At 35.5% G+C, this 20,354-nt stretch overlaps 1 protein-coding gene across 11 annotated transcripts in view; it reads left to right on the top strand.

Moving 5' to 3' along the window:
* LOC101744958 (uncharacterized) overlaps positions 1–20,354 on the top strand; it is a 100,960-nt gene that overhangs the window by 20,786 nt on the left and 59,820 nt on the right. For 7 of the 11 annotated variants that reach the window (XM_038012741.2, XM_038012739.2, XM_038012744.2 and 4 more), the window contains one exon: positions 19,593–19,773. In XM_038012741.2, coding sequence (XP_037868669.1) covers positions 19,593–19,773 — 181 coding nt within the window. Of the gene's footprint in view, positions 1–5,919; positions 6,420–19,592; positions 19,774–20,354 lie in introns of those variants that run through there. The other 4 variants (XM_038012742.2, XM_038012740.2, XM_038012745.2 and 1 more) reach the window with 3 other exon arrangements.

Here is a 20,354-nt window from a genome sequence, read left to right as displayed (position 1 = left end):
CTAGTAAAATCGAGAACGATCGAGAAGTACAACGCCATCTGTTATGAAATAGTGGAAACACACATCGAAACTATCGAAACAGTGAACGGATCCCCTGAAGCAAAGCGGAAGAAGTGAATTACTAATTGTAAGGTGTTCTGTAAGTTTTAAATAGATTTTTAATTCGTACTTCGGTAGAAATTTTATTTATCCCGAGCTCCAGCCCGTAACAGTATGTTTATGTCTAGTTGTCTAAGTATACCTACTTATTACAGAACCGGGGCTACCAACTGCCGTTATTAAATGGGACGTGTTTTCAGCTCGCATGAATGGGTTCCACCATATTCCCTATATCTGTCGCGAAGAAGAAATCGTGCGTTCAAGAGGAACATGTCACAATGCTAAAAAAATATCGCGGTGCGAAGTGCGGTCCGAAGTCGGATGGTGCGTAGAAAAAAGGTTTTTCTGAGCATGCTCTATGCTGGCATTGGCTTAAGGTAGACTGGACGGTCGTTGCTCTGGTAGTGAGTGGTGCCATGGTAAAAACGAAATTTCAGGATCATATAACAACATTTGTACCTAATTCGTAATAATAATTCCTTAGACGGGTAGGTTGTGTGTGACGTAAACCATAACCGTGTCTACGGTTTGCGAAATAATCACTACAATTTATAAGAAAAATATAAGCGCTTAAACGGAGCCATTTCTGTGATGGGTACCGTTCCAGCAGAAATATATTTATAGATTAATCTAGCACTTGTGTAAAAGCTATGTAAATTAACGACTTAGTTTAAACACAAACAACATAGAACTCCATCAATTAATTCAATCTAAATTAAACTATGGTTGATAGCCGCGGTGGCTTCGATCGTTAACCCCAGGACGCTTAAGTGTACCTGGTGTTTAATTCAAGTTTAATTTATATTTAAAGTTCGAAGTCAGTCGTCTTTCCCTTTTTATTTGTTTAGTGCAAGCGCCTGCGCGTCTCCTCCTATCGTGGCGCAAAACATTTCTTTCTAAAATGAATAGTAGAATTTAGAATTTCAGTCTATCTGTCTGAAGATTCCTTAAAACTCAAATAACCCCTTAAAAGCAGGTTTTACGATTGTGTAACACGTGAAAAGAAAAAATAGGTGTGAATGGGTAATTTCTGTTAATTTGTAGAAAAACTCAAGTGCGAGTCAAGTGCGAGTCGAAATATCGCGGAGACTGTTCCGTACCATTGATTTTGTCTGTAAACCATGAGTCCCATTTTCCTATGGCCTATGTTATATTTTTTCAAATGCATTTGTTCTGCGATTTTTAACAATTAAAGAATATAGTGTTGTATTTAAGACCATTCATCTGTTAGGTTTTAAATGCAGGTGTAAAAAAATATAATTCGCCCACAAACTTGAAGTAGAAACTTGTGCGTTTTTTTGCTACGTTAACATTTTAGTATTAGTGTTAGTAGTTATACCCTACTATATTTACATGATATGAATTTCCCAAATTTATTTCAGTCAAAACTGTGAACGAGTAAGAAACAAACAGAGATGGGAACTATACAAGGCACATATTTTAGGGTTGCATAGGGTTGCATACTTATTTTAAACGCGCTTTAAAATAGATAAGTGCAATATTTATTTTTAAGAAAGTTCGAATGAAGCACTCATCAAATGTCAGCGAAAGCCTTTCTCAATAAAACATTTAAAACTACAGCCAAATTGCGAAACCTTTTGTGGAGATTACTGTGCATAAAGGTATAATAGAAAAACTGTCACTTAATAATTTTTAAGAATGATATCCCATATTTTAATAAACACTTTTGTAATTGATTGTACCATTACCGATTGTACAGTCAGCTAGAACATCATCTGCTATTACTCGTACTTAAATAAACACTCATGTTTTTTAAACTTCGCTAAAATGCAAGCAATACATAATTCAGGGATGCCAGAAGAATAGTTTGCTCGTTGTGTTTATGTACTCTTTATTCCGAAATTATTTACTTGGTTTTTTTTTCTCGAATATAAAAGGACATTATTTACAGTTTTCGGCTTTATATTCATATATACCCTTTCTGTGATTACCCTGTATTTTAACAGCAATAATGATGACTGAGAGCGTGCGTACGGTCTCGAACCAGCGCCACGCACGCTGTATCATTGTATTAACGTAACGTAAACCGACAGAAGAGCAAAGAAGGTTACGTCATAAACGTAATTTAAATACACGATCTTAAAACTCGTACGGTTATACCACACGTGCCAATACGCGGTTTTGAAGGATCATGAATGTGCGGAAAGTATAAAATATATAAAAATAATCGTTATATTATATAACATTCGTGACGACTTAATAATATAAAAAAAAACATTGAACCTCATTAAAAGATTTATAGTAATATATATTTAAATCGATCATAAGGAACACGAGAAATATTTAAGTATTTTCGTGACAACATTAACCGATTCTTCATCAGAAATTTCACTATGATAAAAGTCGTGAACCGCTATCAATAAATTTAAATTATTTTGGGTCCTAAATATCTGTATAGTTCTGTTTGAGAGTATAAAAAAAACACCTAAGGCTTTGCGTATGCTATAAATGAATCGTATGATCAGTACCCTCAGGTGCAGCATTATACGCAGGTCCCTCTGGAATGCGGCCTTACAGGAATCGGCCGATGACCGCCGGTCACACGCACACTGCTCTGTGAAACGCAACATTTATTAGTTTTACGAAGTAGTTACACTAAAACGTAATGCCGAAGGATCTCAATTAATTCACTTATTAGTGCTACGAAATAAAAAATAATCATATGCTCGATTTTAATAGTAAAATCACAATAAATAGTGAAAATTTAATTGTAATTCTATAACCATGATATCTTCTTTAAGCGTCCCATAAATGTTACTAGTTTTATTTAATAATGTAAGCATGCATTTGATTACAGTGTCATAATAGAAATCGCAATGGATTTAAAAAAAAAAATACGGCCTTCAGAAATGATAAAATAAATAGTAGACATAACTTAACTCGACTATTCATTTCAAATTCTTTAATTAAACACATGTTTGTCACTTCATAATAATATGATTTTCAAAATGAGCACACCTTTTTAATTTTCTTTAATTTTTTTTTTTATTTCGTTTTTTTCTTATGTCTTTCTTGTCTCATATCCTACATTGGAGATTAAGTTTAGTTTATTTACAAAATTTTCTGTGGGAAATTGTCAAAACACAACGTACTGGAAGAGTCTAACGGAGACATCACTTGTAATTCTATACGCGCTTTTGTTTACACGGTCCAAGTAATTTAGGTCTGGCTTTATATACATAGGCTAGTGTGTTGTTTGTGAACAATGACACGCAGGAAATTGCGACGGTGATTAAAGTATCAAATTCGTTAAAAATGTGTTATTATTTGGCTTTATTTGGTCTATGATTCTTTGGCATCAAAAAAAAATTAAAGATGATGAAACACTATCTAATTACTCCTAAGATTACAATATACACTCATGGACAAACTTAAAGGAACCCAAAGAGTAGCAATTAAAAACAAAATATCTTGGATGTTCGTGATAGTTTAAGTAATCGTTTAACTTGGTTTTAATTTGGTTTTATATTCATTAATTTGGGAATTGCAATTGACAAAAAATTATAAAAATTTGGAATCATTTCTGCACGGAACATGAATGTCGGTTTCGCCAGTTCCAATTTTCTTGACTGCGAGCAAAATTTACTTTTGGTTACTCACTAACATTTGCAATAATGGAACTTTTAGAAGACAATTGTGAATTTATTCCGGCTGATTCCAGTTCTCTTATATTTTTTCTGCTTACTATGACTCCTTTAACTTCTTGAAGCCTCGTTACTGTCTTAGAAAAAATTTAAGTTCGGTTTCTAGGCAAACTTCAGATTTAGCAAGTTTCTAAGCAAGGTTCAGATATCTGGCCACAATTTTGCATTTACGCCTCGGAAACTGTCGGAAACACGGGCTACTATGTGTATATAAGTTTTAGGTGTGCCCAGTTTCAATTAATATAACAGCCCTAACAACTTGAGTGGCGTTTATATTTGGCTTTTTATTTGCAGTTACAATTCACATTTAGTGTAATAAACAAGGCGGCCAAGGCAAAAATACAAAATAAAAGTTAATTTATTAAATAAAAACACAAATTGAAAATTGGAGAAAATACGCTGTGTGAATGAGTGCTATATATAATTAATAAACAAAAACGAAATTCGACATTCCAAAACTTTCTTTTTTTTAATTGGATTTACTACTTTTTGTAGCCACAATATAGTTAGTACACACGATAATTACAACAAGAGAAACTATACGGCTTTTTTTAAATAATATTATCTTTAAATCAGTCAAAGCGTAGTGTCATAATTTTATTACAACAACTCTAAAACAGCTTCTAATAAATATAGAAAACAAACGATTATTATCATGGAAATTACATAATTAACACAATTGCCAAGATGCGAAACAATAGCTTGCGATAAAAGTAACCAAAACAAAAATAATATATAGAGCATTTACGTAATACTTAAATGTATAAAAAAAACAAACAATCGTTTTTTATTGCCAGTTTAATTTATTGCTCATTCGTAGTTCGAATGTTGCGATTATGAATGCAGCAGCAATAGTTTCCCTTGACATTTGATTGTATACAGCGATATTGTAGGTCACGAATAAACAATACCATCTTGTTTCTAACTTAATCTCAAAAGTCGTCAACTTTAGAAGTCTCTCATTTCGATTTTATGAGAAAAAATAATAGATACTAGAGGTCCCGCAGTAGTCGAAATTCGACTATAATTAATTGGAATTGTAAGTTTGTACACTATTATGATTGTATTTTATACTTCTATAATCACAAATTTCGCCAAGACTACACTATAAAAATATTAACAAAAACAAACAATATTTAATCTCAATTTGACAACAGACGTCAAGAACAAAAGTTTGACAATAAATAGTTTGCATGCGTGTGTGCGTCAAATACATGGTATGTAGTGTGTGTAATGTTTTCTTTATTGATTTAATGTATCTTTTATGCATAATTTAAAATAAATATTATCATTGTGCACTTCTTCTTTATATTCTCTATAAGTGTGGAAAATTTCATACTCCTCCGTCCGCGCAATTTTCGTAAAAAGGGATACAAAGTTTTTGCTTCACGTATTAATATATAGATAACGATTTAACAGTATTTTGTGCTATTATTCGTAATAATTAAGATATTCGGATCCATTTCCATTATCGAGATTAAACGCCAAATGGAACAACAACAGCTTAAACATAACTCTGTGATTGATTTCGTACTATAATTGGCTAAGTTAACAACCTTTGAGTACGACTGCTCTGAATTCCCACATCAATCATACGTATTCATTTTCACAACGACTATAATCATTATTTCATTCCTATATATTATTAATGCTCAGTTATAGATCTTAATATCGAGCTGCGATTACGTAATTAAGTAAAGTAAATTCTGCAGATGCTCGAAGTTAGATATAGACTTGAGTTTAGTGAGGTATGCGGAAATTAAAATTTCTCTTATAACGAACAGGATAAGTTGGGATAATTTCGTGTGATTCTTATCAGATACTAGCCGTACTCGCCCGCTTCGCTGGGCATTTAAAATTAACATTATTATTTATTGTCATTATTATTAGGGAGTCCAATACTCATATAAATATTAGCCTATCCCTTAAGTACGTGTATTTTCTACATGGATACCAAGTTTCAAGTCAATCGGATGCATGGTTCAGTAGTTATAACGAAACCAACAAAACCACTGTAGATTTATATTTTTTTCTTCATACAAGTTCAAATGCTCCCTTAGTAAATGTCAAAACAGAGGAAATCCCAGAGGGCACATGCGCAGTAATGATCCGATCAATGCACCGCAGCGTAGTGCGCGCGCCACCCTCACCCCAATCAGCTCGCAGCCACCTACGCAGTTCGCAGTTCGTCACAAAAACATTATCCTTTAATTGTGCATCTTCGCATTGCCAAAACGAAGGCTCGATTAACGATTCTTTCGTCAATCAGTGGCTAAAAACTAACATAGAACGCGAGGCGGTATCATTGCGTTGTTACGCCTGATTCAATTCGTTAAGGACACCTACACCTTCCGTCCGCCGTCTACAGCTCTAGAGGCAGTATCGCACCAAGTTGGCTCGGTATCGCGTGACTCATTGGATTATCCCGAAGATTTCGATTATTCGATTCGTTACGATAGTGGTGTCGGAGTGTGGCCGGTGTTGTGAGGCGGTGTCTATAATTAGTGCAAGCTCGGATGCCGGTGGTCCGGCCGCGTGGTATTCATGAGGGGGCCGCGAGGTCCTGCTAAGGAGTGAGGAGGGCATCCGGCCGCAGTGATGGACGACTGCGACACCATCTTTTATGACGAGGACGTCGAAGCTCAGTGCGAAATGGTAAGTATGATGCAATCAACCTTGACTTGGACCTTCAACGAGACCCATCCAATGCAATTAGTGCAATGTTGTGTCGTCATAATACGCGGTAACTTTTCACAATACAAAAACATTCAGATCCATTATATAACATAATATACCGCGTTTGCAGAGTTTGAACACAAAATGGACGACTTAGCAAATATTCGCGATTATTCTAACAGGCTACATGAATTCCACTGTATGACTTTCAGGGTTTTTTGTTTCGACATATAAGCAAAAGTGCAGTCCATGTTATGATTTATAATGTCACTGCATTAGGTGGAGACCTTCTCACACCTGTCAAGTGACTACATTGAGATGTTCGATTACTTTTATAAGCCGTGTACAAATCAAAATTTCGAATAACACTGACATCGAAAACAAACACTAATATCTTGGAAGGTTGTAATATCTACAGATGTTAAGAACGCCAACGTAGTTTGTACAGTTTTGTGCTAATCATATTCACATACGACCCCGTTACTTTGAAGTACCGTAAAAGCAGAACTAAACAAGCTTCGGCTACAAAAGATAATGTGAAACTCTAAAATTGCCCATGGGAAGCGTGTTCTTAATTAGACACTTACTTATAAATTAGTCAATTACAAAGCCGCTATCTCCCTTGTACCAGTTTGTGTTACTGACGACTTGTGGCTTGTTTATTGTTTGTAAAATAATACTTCTTTCAAAGTCCATTAAACGTGCCAGTAACAAACTGGAAAGAGTTTTCAATTTTGTCGACGATACTCATGCGTCTTGACGTTTACAAAATTAATCAGAATGGTATTGAGATATGAAATTCTTCCTACCATTCAATAATATAGTCGGCTGTAACTTAAATAGTTAGATTTTGCAAATTTACCAAACAGTGGGGATATAAATACAACCATCGCCCCGCTATCGATAATGATCCCTCCGGGCTGGGCCTTTATTCGCCCACCTGTCCTGGTGAAACTGGTAAGGCCTTCGAACCACCAGTAAAATTATCGATAATGATTTCCTGACGCCAACTATGAGCACTTTACTTTAGTATGGATAGTAATATGTGTCTTGATCATTGCTGACCTATAAAGATGAGATATGGATGTATCAATTTTATTTAACTTCCTAAAATCATGGCCTTAACTTTAAGTAGTTACCGCGGTCCACGGATAGAACAACCTGAATGCAGTTATCCACCTTCGAACAACAGAAGTCTTAATTGGCTCAATACAGTCCTTCCCATCAAAACAGAGCGCATGACTACTTTGCGGCCCTAATGCTGCAACTATTACTACTATTTATCTCAATGAACAAACGAATTATAATCAAGTGAAAGTTGAGAATCGATCATCATTGTGTCAAGGGAGTGATCACACCCACAGACCTGCATTGTGAACGTCGTACACAATACTTGTCGTTGTTTTTGTCAAGTCAATCTCAGGGTTATAAGCTATTGTACTATAATCTTATAGAAATTGACATATTCTGCTGATAGTATTAGCAAATCTACAGTACACGAAGAGATTTAAGGATGGAGGAATTAGTCGAATATGAATTAATTACAATTTACATAAGATTCAAATTTTGGATTTTACATATGGTTTTAAAGATATATCATAAAATATAAATTTCACTGCAATACTTAGGTAGCGGAGGAAAAAGTAAATGTAAACTGTCACCATCAACAGTTAAAGAAAAATAAGTGAGATATGCAACCTCATTTCTCAATATTAAAATTTGTTCATTTCAAAATTCTTTACGGTCACATTATGTTAAATGTATTTCTTTATTTAACTGTACGTTTGACCCATTTTGTTAAAATTAATGATTACAGAGTCTCAAAAGCGATGGAATCTAGTTTTCCGCTCAAAATTTTCTTTAAGTCTCAAGCAATAGTTCACTGTCAGTCACTTAAACTTTCTGTGAGTCACATATCTAGATTAACTATGACTTCAGAATGACTACGAATATATCACAGATAATAATTATTCACAATATTCTCTTAATATTTATTCAGACCTTACTTTATTTACAAATATGTCATTTATTAATTTATCATAACAAAAAAATACACCAAAAAATTCGCGTGTCTCAGTTGTTTCTGATTGTATAATCAGATAATTTATGGTGAACGGCAAAGGTCTTGAAGTGCAACCGTACAATGAATCATGCAATTGCATGTGTATGTACATTGTACAACAATTGTCTGTGCTCGACCCGTCTCGATAATGACGTCCATAGCTTGATGTTGAACTTCGAAGATTGCAACACACATGATGTAACTTGTATGGGTAATAGTTTACATATTTTTATCTGAACGTCAAAATCAAACGTTCGGAGTAAGGTACGGTGTGTAAAAACACTTTTTTTTTAAAAGGACTCGATTTGTAGTTTCAAAGCCTAATTTTTGGATCCCTTATTGAATGAAAATTTAATTTTAAGTTCGGTCGTAGAGAAATAAGCTGGGGATAAATTGTGCCTTTATTCTATTAAAACATGTGTAAGCATCAATGCGCTTCCAATTTTTTTTTTTTTGTTTTGCTACCTATGCTAGTAGCCTTGAGAGGCTATATCAGCGTAACCTTAACTAGTAGGTGAGCTCACGGGGCTCAAACCTGACGACGTTGCTAACACGAACCCTAGCAAGAGCCGTGCTTCACAGAATCTACCACCGGATCGGAAACGCGACCCACTGAGAAGATCCGGCGAGAAACTCAGTGGGCTGTGTCTGAGGGTTAATACTTCCAAGGAAACTGCCGTACACCACGCTCAAAATAAAATTAATAAAAATGTCTTTATATATTACTGCACTGTAAAATTATACAATTTATTGTCCGATGCATTAAATTTCCTTTGTATACCTAGAGAAGTTGGCTGCCTTTTTATAGAGCTTATAATCCTTGACTATTCTACCATAAAGTATAGTTTCAAACCACATCAGTTGTTAGCATTTTATTTCAGATGTTTTGCTTTTGAAAACAAATATATTACTGATACATCTGATTACTGATGGTCGGACCTGGTGTTAAGTGGTTACTGGAACCACAGACGTCAAGAGCGTATGTAAATGTCGACACTGGCCTTTGATATATTGGTTCTAAGTCTCGATTATTAGAGTACAATGGCTATCGTCCAGTCAAAACCGTAAAACCGAAACGCATTACTGCTTCTCGGCAGAAAATAGGTTGGATGATGATACCTACCCGTCTGGGTTCTAAAGACGCTCTATCACCATTATTATTAATATTCGCTTGACTTTGACTGGTGGTAGGACCTCTTGTGAGCTTCCCCGGGTAAGTACCACCAACCCGCTTATTTCGGCAGCAGTAATGCATTTCGGTTTGAAGGGTGGGGCAGCCATTGTACTATAAATCTGAGATTTACGGCTCAAAGTGGATAGCAGCATTTACGTTGTTGATGTTCATGGACTCCGGTAACCAGCTATCACCAAGTAGGCCGTGAGCTCGTCCACCTATCTAAGCAGTAAAAAATAAAATTAAAACACTTTTTTATTATTCTCCTTTTAATTGTATGTTAACACTTAAAGCAAGCAACGAATATTTATATTTTCTTTTCTTAATAATATAAAAGTCAATTAAATGTGTCTTCGCTACAAATAACGGGCACATTGGAATGCAGAGTTATAAGAAAGTTAAAGGCTATCAATTTATAACAGCCAAGAATGACTTACCGTTATTTAGGGCTAGTCAATGTTGGATTCATGCAAGCACTTACCTATAGACGACCGCATTGCGTAGGTGTCGAAATGATTAAACAAACCAGTGATTAAACAAAACCATACTTTTGATTTATTTTCAGTAGCTTGAATAGACGTGTCGATGTTAAGTAAGAAAGAGGTTACCATCAGTCATGGACATTGGCAATGGCGTCAATCTTAATGTTAAGAGATGTATGCAATTCAATGCGGAGTATTTTTATTTTACATCTGTCCATGGATTTCATCATGAATTCGAATAATTAAAATACAGTAAATCGGTTCCGAACATCGAGATTAACGTAGTACATAATATTTCGATGGCTTCGAACGATTTGAAATGTTATTATAAATATTGACATAATCTAAAGCGAAATAAAAAAAAATATGAAAAGTATTAGCTAAAATGTTCATGCAGAAAAAAAAAGTTCGTCATGATCATTATGTCATTAACGTCCACTATTGGCCATATATAGTCCTGCGGCAAAGTTTACCATAATGACCAGACCTGTGTAGTCTGAACCAAATGGATTTTCGGGATCTTTAGCAGACGGTCCACCTCGCGGGGCATACCCACGCTGCGGTTCCCTGTGCGCAGTCGCCACTAGAATTTTTCGGTCCCAGGGGCCACGACTGACTTCCACGGAGAAGGAATAATATCGTGTAATAAAAATCAAAACCTGCACAATAATAATCTGCGTAATTACTGGTGGTAGGACCTCTTGTGAGTCCGCGCGAGTAGGTACCACCACCCTGGCTATTTCTGCCGTGAAGTAGTAATGCCTTTCGGTTTGAAGGGTGTGGCAGCCGTTGTAACTATACTTGAGACCTTAGAACTTATATCTCAAGGTAGGTGGCACATTTAAGTTGTAGATGTCTATGGGCTCCAGTAACCACATAACACTAGGTGGATTGTGAGCTCGTCCACCCATATAAGCAATAGAATAAAACCTATTCTTCAAGTAATGTGCCTTCGAACTAAAATGTTATAAAGCTGTATGTAAGCTGCTGTGTAGATCTAGAACTAAATCGTAATTAAAATAAAATTAAGATTTTTTGTACGGGTTATTAGACATCTTTTAAGAAGCCGTAAGTAACAGTCTTGATAATATTACCTCAAAATAAACCATAAGCACTAAGCTAAGATAAATGTATTAATTAATTCTAAACTTCCTAAAAACAATAACTTTAATGAGAGTTTCAGAAAATCAATACTATAAATATACATTCATTTCCTTACAAACAAGCTTGTATTTACTGGAAATGTTTTTGAAGTAGGATTAGTTAAATGGTGCTGAAGTGTAATCCGCTCGAAGGCGTTTAATTTTAATTCATGGCGATAATTGTAATTGTTACAATTGATGTCAAATATCCATAGTTACTATGCAGATTTTTCGAGTGGTTTTGACAAGAAACGCGGGTGCTGTATTCTGGAACTTTGCCAAACGTTCTATGCATTTCCTTGCCAAAAGCTTTATATGGCTTTGTCATGTTTTTTCTCGAGTCTCTCAACAAAAGCTATTTCAAGTGCAGAAAACGACATATAAAAAATAAAAGTACTTAAGTATAAGGCCTCGAATGAAGTTATAGTTGAAGATAAACATAAAAAACCGACCTTTCGTCGAAGCGTCAATTAAATTTTATGCTAAAAAATTTATAAAGAATGAAATGAATCATTTTATTTACGTTTTTTATGGAATAGTCACGACTAGCCGTTAATTGTTTAGAATTTACAGTAAGTTTATTATTAGTCCCATTTATAAAGTAGTATATCTTCTGATTCATAGTAATAACACGCAACTTAGGATAATAACTGAACGATCGACTGTAACGGTACTTTTAGGGTTATCGATCCGTTGAGAAAGATGAGAATCATTCCTACAGTAGATTCTTGAGGTAAGAATGTATTCTGTTCTAAAATGCTACGTGTATTAAGAATCGTTTTCGTTTTGGTAAAAAAATCATATTTTTTTTTCTACCTAAGCTGATAGTTTTGAAAGGCTATTTCAGCTTCTTAACTTGTAGCTGAGCTCTTGGGGCTTCAACTGGTTGCTAACACTGGCCCTAGCAAGAGCAGTGCTTCACAGAATCTACCACCGGTCGAAAACGCGACCCACTGAGAAGATCCGGCGAGAAACTCAGTGGGCTGTGTCTATGGGTTAATTTACTCGTCGAGCGTGACAAGGTGCTTGAGGCACCTAAAAGCACCGTTAATGGATCGGGAGGATCCGTAATGACGTGGCTGACGTCGACGGTTTACCATTCGGTATAATGGGTCGGGTATGTAGTTTCCAGCGGCCACGATAAGAGGGTTCTCATATCGTCATCTCATCTCATTTACTTTTCGAGCCCTTCGTCGCAAGCGACAGGTTCGGCGATGACCGGTGCCTGAGGTACCTAAAAGCACTGTTAATGGATCGGGAGGATCCGTAATGACGTGTGTAGGGCAACGTCAACTGTTTACGATTCGGTCCGCATGATCGGGTATGTAGTTACCGGTGACCACGACAAGAGGGTTTTCATGTCGTGCCGCTTTCTCAAAGTGGCGCAATGATGAGCGCTGTAGATACTTACTGAGTCAAGCTCCAGGTCTTCATAGAGATCCAGGTTCCTTAAGAACCATGTTTTTGTCATGACGACGAACCTGTTTACTTACACTCACAGTGGCTCTTGAACATAGACAATACCAGCACGGCCAAGCATAGAGCTGAAGACAATCTCGTTTCAATACATTCTGCTTCTGGAGAAACAACAAGATTTCTATGAATAGATGAGAAATATTAAAAATAAAAAAGACTTTCCTTGAACTTAAAGATGGAAGCGCTTATATGTGCCGTCATGCTCTACCCAGTTTCATGATTTTTTCCCAATCACCTTTTTTAATAGATTGTGATTTCGAGTTTATGTCTCTGTTAGCAATTCTTGAATTCACGCATTAAGTAATCGTTTAACAACTGAACGAATGTGTAAAACTTTTTTTTTTTTTCGTCTGCCTTGATGACCTACAAAAATCTATTTAGTATTTGTACGTTTTTGAATATTGTTTAAGCTCCAGGGTATCTTCAGTTACCATTACTAGCCGATTACCATGGTAGTAGCATTCTTGGACACAAAACATACTCCAGAGTCGAAGTATGAAACAGTCCATAAATAAAAACCTCACACACATTCTTATTCTTATATATGACGGAGTAGGAACGCTGACGGAATGTTTTTAAAAAGTGTGACGTCAGCATTGCACGTTTTTAAAGCATTGAAATTACAATAAAAGGGACTGTTTAACATCAATTTCTCACAAAGTAATTAGTTGATGATCAAATGATCTGAGTATCACATCCAATCATTTTTATTTTTATAATAAGTAGGTAAATAGTCATATTTGCGCCGACATATATTATATTAAACAAATAAATCTAAAGCCCACAAACATGTAAATCACCACCTTATACAATTGCTTATAAGCCATAAACTGAATCAAAATTTAAAATTGATAATCAAACATCGTTCCGCTCTACTTAGCATATGGGCAAGAGGAAAGAGACCAACTTTAAAGATTAATAGGTGGGACTGGAGGTTTTACCGGCGCTAAGCCCTTCATTCTAAAATAGCAACCCAAGTGTCATTATCCGCCTTAATAGTTTTCCACATTCCAGCCTATACACTATTTCTTCTCCAAAAATATTTCAATTAGATACTTACTTACTCTTTTCCGCCGCGAATAAAAAAAGTACGCACCAAAAACTAGTTCTAGTTCACAATAATATTAAAATTATGACTGTGAACATATTTAAATGCAATTTATAGCCCAAGAGCCCGCGACGGCCAGACCTTCGTTATTTTATAAAAGCTGAAAGTTTTTCTGTGTATGTCTCCAACACGGTAAGAACAACCAGCGACTATAGAGTTTCGATTGTGGTTACTTAGGCAGGTAACAGGCAGTAAAGGTGTATAAAATTCGTTAAAGTATAAAGTTATTATTATTGTTATTATGTTAAAGTTATTATTATTATTGTTATAATCTAAGACATATTTAACGCAGCCCTACCGTCGAGATGGACAGGCGGCCGCATAGCTCCACCTCGCGGTCAGCGTTGCGGTCTTCGATGATTACATATCTTGTACAGTTTTAAGTATCGATCATCTCGCTTCAGACCCTAGGCAGTATTTTACTGTCCAATAGCTTGTTATAATAGCTATACATGTATCGAGCGTAAGAAAATCAATATTCTGTCATGTAACTTAACTTAATTTTTCGTAAATAAACTGAATGAATCGTTAGTGTTTTTAAGATATTTGTTAGAGTATCTGTATGCGAGAAATAGTTTCACGATTACAAATAAGCGAGGGTTAGGCTTGAAATGTTTACGATTGACTTCCACGGTGAAGGAATAACGTCGTGTAATAAAAATCAAAACGTGCAAAATTATAATTTGCGTAATTACTAGTGGTAGGACGTCTTGTCAGTCCGCACGGGTAGGTACCACCACCCTCCCTATTTCTTCCGTGAAGCAGTAATGCGTTTCGGTTTGAAGGGTGGGGCAGCCGTGTTAACTATACTTGAGACCTTAGAACTTATATTTCAAGGTGGATGGTGCATTTACGTTGTAGATGTCTATGGGCTGTGAGCTCGTTCACCCATATAAGCAATAAAAAAATAATATTAACTCGACATACTTTAGTCCATCTACAATTGCTATATTCATACCATACCCTCTGTCTACACCAACGCGATTATGAGAGGTTTTTGAACTGTTATTTATAGCATACAGCTGGACACTTTTTCAACTTTTCATCCATATGAGATGATTATCCTTACCTCTCCATAGTAACCTTCCATAGTATTTCCTATAAATTTTTATAAGTGGAATTTTTTTTTTGGCCGTGCGTTAAAACGTTTCTTGTTATAAAATATTGAAGATTTTTATGATTCTTCCACCGTAAACCTTAGTATTTGTTACTAATTCAAACTTGAGACATCTACCCGCTTCTGGAAAAGGTCTTCAGTGAGGAACAGACTAACAATCAGACCGATAATAATGTATTAATGTAAGAGTTCTGTTTATTTTCGTTTATCAACTGGAATAGTATAAAGTACCATGAACTATTGTACCAGGTTTCAACTCAATCGGATGAACCATGTGCACAATTCACGAACAATTAAACGAACGAACATGTATTTATTTATTTATTTATTAAGTTGCACCAACAAAGTGATCATCAATACAAAACATTGAATAATTGTCAAAAGTTCATGGCAGATGTCACCTCAATTATAGGTGCAATCGACAGTGCATTAACATCAAAAAAAAATATTAAAAATTAAAAAAAATATACAGCTAAGATTTGATTACATTTCATTCATTGCATAAGATTAATTTATATTTAATTGGGAGATGATCCGCGACAGATTTTTCCTGTAAGTTTGTATGTATTTGACGTGTTACATTGCGTGTGTATTATTTAAGCAATAACTTAACAGTAAATAACTTAAATGACCACTGAGTTATACTTGCATAACAGTAATTACCGAAAGAAATCTGTTTCATTACAACACTTGTTTTAAAAACTATAACGTTGTATCTCTCGTTGTAACGTTGTTAACAAATCGCAGTAATAACGCGAAGACAGTTATTTGCAAAGATAAGTTAGATTATATTATATTACATTAAATGGCGTTAATTTAACTGACATTTCTAGAACATACCAAGAACGCAATCGATATAAAAATGCTTAAGCTATTTCAAAAATATTTAATGAATTTAGCAGAGGTTTATTTTACATGGTTGAACTTATTAATTAATAAACTAAAAAGGTAGTATATTGTTAGGATCTATCTTCTTCGGAGTATTTTTTGAGAGCGCATACAATTTAAAAAAATTCAAAAAATGCCAATTAAAAAAAAAAAAGTTTTAAACTGATAATTATTAGATATATTTTTTGAGAGCTGTGCATTGCTTTTGAGCGTTGATCCATTTTAATCCGTAGCACTTTATTTTTAAATATTGAGATTATTCCTATACTGGAATAACAGCAGTTCTTGGTAGGTTCATGTTCAAGTTTGAACATTATAATGCATTCTTCTAATCCGTGAAAGCAGTCTACACTTATCTAATAAGTCTTATAGAAACACTAACAATAAAACTGTTAACTGGAAACACCTCCCATTACGTACAGAAACACACAGAATTGAATGGTCTCAGTGAATTGTATGTATCTAGGTTCCCATGCTGTTTGATTGAAACTATTTTACCTTAATTGTCTATTACAAGCCATTACAACTGCAGGTTTCTTATCGCGTCAGCCATTTGAAGAACTTGGGAACTTCTGAAGAAACTATTTCGAATCGTTATGCAAAGTTCCATTGTAGCATATAAACCATATGTAATCAATCGATTTCATATTAAGGATTTATTCATTCATAAACATGAGTAACAATAACCATAATTAAGCTATACTTTCATCACATCACGTAATTTAAGTCGAGTAGTACGTACATATATTATATTTGCTTTGATTAAACGTAATAGATAATTTAGTAGTTTCAAAACTGAGATCACAGAACTTTATCTCAAGGTAGGTGGCGGTATTTAAGTTGTAGACCTCTATGGGCCCCGGTAACCACTTAATACCAGGTATAAAAAAATAAGCGAATGAATAATTTTTTTTGTTGAGTTCGTATGGCTAAGTTATTATCGGAAATCAGACACATACCACATTACGTCGAAATCTTCTTAAAATTTGAATAGCCCTTATCTAGATCAGACGCTTCGGAGAATTTGGTAGGGTGGTGGAAAAATAGGCAGGATGGTGGCCTCAATGCATGAAGGTTTTCAAGATAGCCCGCCACCAGTAGGAAATATTCAAGATAGGAATTGCAAGAGGAATAGAAGAGGAAGATAGATAGGTAGAAAGATTTGAGTAAATTCAATACTAGTGAGAGGTAGTTTTTAATTATTAATTTAAGCCGTTTATTTGCCACTAAATTGCTTTTCAGTAAAATAAATGTTGAAAGTGTACTTTCAATAGATAGTAATGAATACTAGATGTACCTATATTATTTTGAATTGAGTAAGTATTTAGTTTCAATTCTTACTGCTGAAGAAACTTGCTAAACCACACCAAATATACCCCGATGACGTCACTCAGATAGATGCCATTGTGTCGTGACTGTGACATCCGCTTTGTGCTAAATCCTAATCTGAACATGAATTAAAACGAACTTGGACGAATATCATACATATATGTCTTCTGTCTGCCTATATGTCTTCTGAGCCTTGATATTTCAATGACACATAGAAGTTATTCTTAGAATAAAATGTATCAAGCTAACGCTGTACGAATCAAATAAATCGACCAATTTCATTTCTAAACTCAACTTATTTTAGTTATAATATGTTTTACTAGATAGATTTTGATACGTGAAGCAAAAACTTTGTACCCCTTTTTACGAAAATTGTGCGGACGGAGGAATATGAAATTTCCCACACTTATAGAGAATATCATCACACACCTTCGATTTGCTGACGATATAGTAGTCATGGCTGAGTCGCTGGAAGATTTGGGGCAGATGCTCGGTGACCTCAATAGAGTTTCCCAACAAGTGGGCCTTAAAATGAATATGGATAAAACAAAAATCATGTTCAATGTCCATGTTAAGCCCACCCCAGTAACTGTTGGGAACTCTACTCTAGAAGTTGTAGACGAATATATATACCTGGGACAGGCAGTCCGATTAGGTAAGTCCAACTTCGAGAGAGAGGTCAGTAGGCGGATCCAACTCGGCTGGGCAGCGTTCGGTAAATTAAAAAATGTGTTCTCATCCAAAATCCCTCAGTGCCTTAAGACAAAGGTATACAACCAATGTGTGCTACCAGTGATGACTTACGGTTCCAAGACGTGGTGCTTCACAAGGGATCTTTTTGGGAAGCTCGGTGTCGCGCAGCGAGCTATGGAGAGGGCTATGCTTGGTATTTCTCTACGGGACCGAATCAGAAATGAGGAGATCCGTAGAAGAACCAAAGTTACTGACATAGCCCGTAGCATTAGCACGCTGAAGTGGCAGTGGGCAGGCCACATAGCGCGAAGATCGGACGGCCGATGGGGCGGAAAGATCCTCGAGTGGAGACCACGTACTGGCAAGCGCAGTGTGGGACGGCCACCTACGAGATGGACCGACGACCTGGTAAGAACCGCTGGGTCACGTTGGATGCAGGTGGCAACGGACCGGCCGCACTGGAGATCACTTGGAGAGGCCTATGTTCAGCAGTGGACAATGGACAGGCTGAGATGATAGAGAATATAGAGAAGTAGTGCAGAATGTTAATATTTTTTTAAATTATACATGAAAAGTCATTAAATCAAGCAATAAAAACATTAAACACACTACCACGTATTTGACACACACGCATGCATACTATTTGTTTATTGTCAAACTTTTCTTATTGCTTAAAGTCTGTGGTTAAATTGAGAATAGAGTAATATTGTTTGTCTTTATTAATATTTGACTAAAGTGTAGTCTTGGCGAAATCTGTGATTATAGAAGTATTTGACAACAGAATCATAATAATTTATAAACTTATAATTTCAACTAATTATGGTAGAATTTCGACCACTAGTTAGAATTACGGTACCAAAATAATATATACCTATAAGATTTTTCAATTTAAAGTTTTATATAGCAGATAATTTTATATCACAATCGGTGCCAAGGAAATGGGCGATCAAATCAAACTAAGACACAGAGGAGGTCACATTCAAAACGATTCCTGAATCGTTTCTTGCCCTAACTAAACAGTATTTGGTTACGTCCACGCTTAAAAACAAGCAAACAAACAAGAATCTGTTACTATATGCGATTTCATCCATAAATACCGCGACACATCTTGGTATGCGATGTCGAGAACTCAACAGCAATGTGAAAATACTGTGTTACCTGGAACCTAAGTCGTGGTACAAATAGCCTTGAAAGCTCAGAGTATGCCATGCGACAGTCAGTATTCTTTTACGGTTTGAAATATATTACACGGTGTTCTTCCTACCTTGTGCAAATCGTGAATACGTATTAGTTACGTATTTACTTCGAAAAATCGATATCTGCCGTTTTGAGCTCTCGTTAGGAATACATCTTATTCTTCTATACTATATATAAAAATGAATTGCTGTTCGGTAGTCTCGCTAAAACTCGAGAACGGCTGGACCGATTTGGCTAATTGTGGTCTTGAATTATTTGTGGAAGTCCAGAGAAGGTTTGAAAGGTAGATAAATATGAAAATGCTCGGAATTAAATAAAAATAACAATTTTGTTTTTCCTTTAATGTGTTCCCCGTCGGACGGATTCCTTTTGTTTGTTTTAAGTTTATTTTATACAAAAGTTTAGGTCTTTTATTTATCGATTGAGGCACTACGAAGTCTGCCGGGTCAACTAGTCCAATAATAAATACATTTTTTTCGAACAGGGTCACTCTGAGTCGAAAGGTGCAAAGAAACGCGACAAAAGCGCCAGTGGCAATGGCAACAGTAAGCTCACTCGCGGCGTGGCGACTTCCTTCGGGTTCCGCCGACGACCAGCGAGCACATCTCGCGCTGACGACAACGCGCGACGCAAGCAGAAACAACACGACAAGAACGGTAATGGAGGTTGGTTATGTTAATTTAGTTGTTTTTTTTTTACGACAGTGTATCTCTCATTTTTTCTTCCTTTCCTCTCTAACAGTTGACTCACTATTTTTCATTGAATTGTGTTGAGCAATAAAAGGCTTTTTGTCATACCTTACAATGTTTTAACTGAAACATTCCAAATTCCATTTGATTCAGCGCTTATTAAAATTAACATGCGTGCACTCACATTTTAACGAATAGTTTATTTTAATTTATAGATCATTTAATGTTTTTGTTGTGAATAGACTGAATAAAATGAAAACGACGAGTACGACAGTATAAAATACGTAAATTCCTTTAGTCTCATAGAATACATTTATTTAATTAAAAAGATATTATTTTAGTTTGATTGGTGCTTTCAATATAGGGTTCAGTGTTGTTGTTTTTGTTGTTAAGTTCAGCTGTGCCCATCTACACTACACAAATAGTAGTAGTACAGACAAATTATTTTTATTATTACACTAGCCGTTGAGTATCAAATTGATTAGTATCAACCCTTTAGTTCTGTAAGGACACCTGCTTAACTTTACTTATTCTTTTTTTGGACTTACTACAAAATT

This window comes from Bombyx mori, chromosome 9 (genome assembly GCF_030269925.1).
Source record: "Bombyx mori chromosome 9, ASM3026992v2".
NCBI lineage: Eukaryota > Metazoa > Arthropoda > Insecta > Lepidoptera > Bombycidae > Bombyx > Bombyx mori.
Note: the sequence above shows the minus strand (reverse complement) of the source record. Positions and strands in the feature narration are given on the sequence as shown.